The 6,000-nt window shown below is 41.2% G+C and overlaps 1 protein-coding gene across 1 annotated transcript in view; it reads right to left on the bottom strand.

Annotated features, from left to right (window-relative positions):
• The window catches only part of bmp6 (bone morphogenetic protein 6), a 54,160-nt gene extending 51,780 nt beyond the window's left edge, over positions 1-2,380 (bottom strand). Inside the window, exon 1 of the mRNA XM_042510300.1 lies at positions 927-2,380. Within this exon, the coding sequence (XP_042366234.1) occupies positions 927-1,335 (409 nt within the window). The 5' untranslated portion in view covers positions 1,336-2,380. The remainder of the gene's footprint in view (positions 1-926) is intronic.
• Between the last annotated feature and the right edge of the window lie 3,620 nt (positions 2,381-6,000).

A 6,000-nucleotide genomic window follows, 5' to 3' on the forward strand; every position in this document is an offset into this window, starting at 1 on the left:
TCCCAAAAAGAATGACAATCAATCTGGATTTAAGCCTCCTTGTCCACCAGCGTCTGACTCTGGCAGCGCCTCTGTTTATCTTTAGGCGCTCTGTTTAGAGTCTCCCAGTAAACACTGGAGCTGCTAATGGAAGGAAGGCCTTTGGGCTTTTATGTTCCAAACTCGTTATGATTAAAGTGTCCCTCTTTATCGTCACTGGAGCTAATTAAAGACAAATCTGCTCGGGTAACACAAACAATGCGACGCAATTTACGCACAGAAACCGCAACTCGCTGCGCTGGAGGTCAACGGCAGGAATAGCCCTTTATATACAAATACCAGCGGTGGTGGATGATGGTTTGCTGAGGATACTGGATCTTTTTTTCCCCGCGAGGACATACATCATGGAGCACATTGCAAACAGCATGACTGACCACAGAATTTCGGGTCCTATAAATGAGCCGAGGAGGGCCAATCTACCAGTAGAAACGACTTGTAACAATAAATTACTCCGGAACAATACAAACCCCATCAGCTTTTCTAACCCACAGAGGAGATGTGGGAGCATGTGGCCTCTATGCGGTTCACACAATGAGATAGTTTGTGTTCCATTATTAGACGTGCGTACTGGTGCGTCCGTTGCGCCAATGCCCCGTGTTTAAAATAAAATATGGGTCAACAATGAGCTCAAGGTGTCTGCTAGACACTGTGTGGAAAAAAATGTCTTTTAAAATAAGCAGAACCCCAATTTGTGTGTCAGTTTAAAAAATCTCATATACTCTTTATTAATTTAGAACAGATTCTTCCGCTTGTGCCAAACACCTGTTCACCCTGAATTCGACTTTGCAAAGTGAGATTTTCTATTTCAACAATTTTGCAATTTAAAAAAAAACATCCCTCACTAGCGCAATTACGCACAAAAACATAAATAAAATAAATACACTTACCTAGATTAACGAAGCTCATCACCATATCTGCATCATTTAGAAAGGCAGTTTCTTGATATGTGGCCAGAGGAGGACTCTGGGTCGTCCGCATGGACTGATACCGGTCCAGCATGCCTTCCACTTGGCTTTTCTCCTCGCTAGATATGGTGTTGTACAAGTCCAACATGAAAAGTGGAGCAGAGTTGTACTTTCCGTGCGATAGATGCGGTCTCGGTCTGTGCGGCAGCCCGAGGATGGACAGGATCTCCTTCTGCATCTCCCTCTTCTCGTGCGTCCGCAGCCGCCGGTGGATGAAACCCGGGTGCACTTCGTTGTTTCCATCCAGTGAATAATTACTCCCCGCGACCAGGAACATGCAATAATAAGCGCTCCACCACAATCCGACCAAGGCAAGCCAGCAGCTGGTCATGGTGTTGTCCCGCTGTGCTCTCCGGAGTCCCAAGTGTGTCTGTCTTGGAGCTTCAGTCGCGTATCCAAATGTAAAACAAGCGCAATGGGAACCAAAGTCCGTCCGTGCGCGCGGTTATCTGTCGCAGCCGCAGATCAAAAGCGAGAAAAGACTCGTGTGTCAAGCCATTTGAAATACTTCCTAAAGAGAAATGCGCAAAATAGCGTCGGTCCTGCTTTCATTTCTGATTCTCGTGGCGCGCTGTGCTGCTTCAGGATAAAGTGCACCATGAGAAACTTTATTCTGAGCGCTCCGGTAGGTCGGTCAAAAGACACAGTTTGATACGAACTTCGCCAATAAAACAACGACAAGTCCTTTGAAAGAAGCCATTTTACTAATTTGATCTCAAATATACAAGATTCCCAAACGTGGCGCACTGACAGAAACCGCCCTTTAATAGTTGAAATGTTCTCGGTGTCGGTCACCTACTCCTACAGGCTGTGTGTGAGAGTCTAACAGGAATCAGCAGGTTGCAGTCCATAATATGTGCGCGTGTACTCTGTGTGTGTGTGTGTGTGTCTGTGTGTCTGTGTGTGTACGTGTGTTCCGAAACCGCCCACTCCGTGCGCACTTAGCCAGAGGTGGAGCTCTCCCGGCTACAAGGACAACTCTAACATCATATTTCCATATTTTGTTCGCTGCAGAATAACAGCCTGTCTATTCTAATAAAAACGCCGAGCGAGTCTGCTTTGCAATTGTGTTGCTCATAATGTTTCTGTTACACACTTTTACGGTCTCTGGGACATAATGACTCCACCATAAGCGCAGTGTTTTATATTATTGTTTTTGTTTAACTGTTGTATGGTGTTACTAGTTTGGGATTGGGTTTTATTGGGATATAACTTTAGATTCGCCAGCTACGTTTTAGTTTTCTGTAGCAGGATTGTCAAAGTATGTTCACAAAATTTATGCTCACGCTTCTGTTTCGTTTGGATAGATGCGTTTTTACTTCTCTGAAAATGCCCGCACTTTCACCAAACTGTCAAATCTGCTAAAAGGAAGCATTAATTACATCTTCACACATCTATAATCAAGGTGTGCGTGGACTCTGCTGAGGCGGAATAAATGTTGCCCAGTTGAGGCACGACCCCTGACGATGGACTTGGAAACAGCAAGCAATGACGCACAGCAACCTACAGGAGAGGTGATCCGATCTCCTTTAATCACTATAGAAATAAACGCTCCTAAGTATTCGAATTAATTGTATAGCTTAACATTTAAAATCTAGACCAGCTGCACGATGGGGATACACCCTCAGGTCACTACCATTGTGAACAGATCGCAACAATTAGACTTTAAAAAAAAGAGCCAAAAAAGTTTTGAAAAATCACTTACAGAGAACCAACAATCCCACTCTTTATCAAAGATCTGGTTGATTTCTAAATGGTTCGTCAACTACTACCTAATAGTATTCACAAGTTGTTTCAAATTAAAGACCAAGTTAACATGATTTAAAAGGAATTTGTATGTTCAAGAAAGGATAACTAGAAAGAGGTTAATTTATGGGGCAGCTGTAGTGTGGAATTGAAAAACATGTACAACATATAACAAATTTAAATGTGTTTTTCAAAACAGCATTTCTAAGGGATATGGTGGTGGTACAGAGAGGGGAATGGGCACAGTAAGACGGTATAGTGTGATTTTGTTTTCTGTATTGATGTGTTTCTTTGTGTGTGTGTCTTAATTCTTGTTAGTGAATATTGGGGCAGACAATGGCAATATTCACGTTTAAAATTTAATTTTAATTTTAAACGTTTTATAGAAATAAAATTATATTGTATGTCTAGTGTGCACTCTGGTGTTTTTTCTTACCTATATTTTATTCTATTCTCCCATTTTGTTTAGCATTTTCAAAATAAAGACATAAACTAAAACGAAATGCCTGCTGTCAAATGGCATACAGGATTATAAACATTTTTAGTTTATAACAATATTTTAGTATTGTAAGAGAACAGCTGAACGTGTCCCAGAAACTTCTCCATGACAAGGGAAGGAATTCTTTTAAATCCCAACTTCCCTCTTTCCTTCCTCTTCCTCCCATCATCCCTTTCACCCTAACCTGTGTTATGTCTTCATGGCCCTTCAGAAGGTGATGGTCCTGGTGATAACATCCAAAGGTGTCCATATCTCTGTGTCTCTGCTACCGCTGCTGCTGCCAGGGTCTATCTTATCTGCATGTGAGGAGTGAGAACCAGCATCAAAGCTACACATACCACCACTAAACACACACACACACACACACACACACACACACGCACCTCTTACGGACTAAATACAATACATCCACTATCACAGAGCTAAAAACTAAATGCCATATTATAACATAAAACAAATCATTTTTACAGCATGTCAACAAACAAACTTGTGTTTAATATTACTGGTAAACGTACAAGTGGAAAAATTTTGATTTTAAAATGTTATTCCTGTCTACAAAGAAATCCTACATGTTTACATTTCATGCAGTTTAAAAAATATTCTGCAAAGATTCGAGAATTGTTTGCGACAGCATCATGTGCCCGTGTGTCTGTGTGCTAGAGAGAAAGCCGACAGCCCAAAATCTAAAATAACAGAACCAGGCCTGAAGACGCCCTACTGGGTTGACTGAGAACCAGGATGTCATTTATCAGCTTTTTTAGTTTTTCTTGGACTTAAACTTCCCATTTACTTAAATGAGAGCTTATTCCTGATTTATAACACAGATTCAGTGGTTAAGCTGAGTTTGAGCAACAGAGTTGAGTTTCCTCAAGATGCTTTTTTGGCTCTGGCACCGAACGCAGAGACAGGGAAATAGTCATTTTGCGGATAAGACTACGAAAGGAAATAGGGGATTTATACCGCCTCATTTGAGTCAGCTCATGGTCACAAAAAGCATGGAATCCATGTTTTAAAAACACTTCATGGAGGCATTAACTTTGGGCATGTGTCATACTCAATACACAAATCAGCACAAAAGCATCCACAGCTTCCTCTTCATTGGTGCTATCACAACATTCCTGTGATAAACAAGCTGCATAACGTAAGCTGACAAGACTGAGAAAAGCACTTAAATACTTCTACATGTCCTTAACATTTTGCTTGACATTAAGCAACTGTGTGTGTGTGTTTGTGTGTGTGTGTGTGTATGTGTGTGCATCCCTGGCAGCAGAGCAGGTGATGTGTGTGTATGCTGGGTGAATTGGAAGTCGAGGGAGGAGGAGGAAACATTAAACAGAGGTTCTGTGTCCTGTCATCACACTGTCTAGACAGGACACCTCCTAGACCTAATGAGGTCTTTGTCTGTCTGTATCTATCTCTTTTACTCTCTCTCTCTCTCACACACACACATGCACACACACATATCACCATACATCATGGTTTTAGTTCTTCAGTCTTCCTGTGAGACATTTTTATTAAAGAGCATTAAAAGGTCACAAAAGAGTTCACACAAACTTGCACAAAGAGAGAATGGTGTATGTGTACTGTGTGCTAAAGTAGGATTGCACATACACACACACACACACACACATACACATACACACACACACACACACACACACAGACATCTCTCCAACATGCAAAATTAAGGGGAAGCGTGCTCCAAAACCATAGGAATGCTTACACCTGGCACAGATCTCACAAAAAGTGCTGAATCTTCTGCAATAATTACAGTATATTGCTATGGTTACTAGGTTACACGCACATGTGCGCGAACACACGTCTTATCCCAGTAATCAAGTGTTTTTCAAAGGAACAATGGCGAGCTGCTGCAGGTTTTGTGCTTTTGATGCCTTTTTAGTCTTTTGTGCTGGATTAGTTTTGTGGTCACAGCCTTTCTATAGCACAGCATCGCCCAGCATGTAAAGATATCTCAGTGATCCTCCTTCAAGATCTGCTTTGAAAAAAATAATAATGGTGCAAGACCACTTCTTTCAACATGTATATTTATAATTTAAATTTAAAAAATAAGAATAATAGGTTAATATGTAGTGAAGAAAGAAAGAAATGTGTGTGTGTTGTATCAAGAAAATGAAAGTTAAACCTCCAGTCTATTCTTCATGTGGAGCTTTACATACTCCCAAAGATCAGGCCCTGAATGACCTTCCTTTGAAGAAAAAAAATGCTGCGTCATGAAATGTGGAGCTTGCCTTCGGATAATTGTAAAACAATCGCAAGTTGCGGCTTTTAAATGTACCTTAGATCAGTGGTTCTCAACCAGAGGTCCTTGAGGGAGTTCCAGTGGACCCCAGAAAAATGGGGAATGGTTGTTTCAGTATTAAATTCCCTATAGATGTCAGCCTCGTGTGATTAACGAAGTCCATAATAATCTCCTTAACTGTAGCTGACAACTGTAGACTTCTGGTCTTAAACATGTCACACAACCCAAGTCTTTTCAGACAGTGGTCCTGAAATTAAATCTTATCAAATGGGTGTCTGTGACCTAATGTGCATAAATATAGGGGTCCATATAGTACTTTAATTTTACTGCTCTTTACAACATCTAATGCACATCTGTCCATCCTGGAAGAGGGATTCCTTCTTTCTTGCTTGCTTGGTTTCCCTGGGATTTCTACTTATTTTTCCCCCGTTTAAGGGTTTTTTGGGGGGAATTTTTCCTTATCAGCTATGAGCATCCAAGGACAGAGAGAT

The sequence above is a fragment of the Plectropomus leopardus genome, chromosome 21, assembly GCF_008729295.1.
Source record: "Plectropomus leopardus isolate mb chromosome 21, YSFRI_Pleo_2.0, whole genome shotgun sequence".
Classification (NCBI taxonomy): Eukaryota; Metazoa; Chordata; class Actinopteri; order Perciformes; family Serranidae; genus Plectropomus; species Plectropomus leopardus.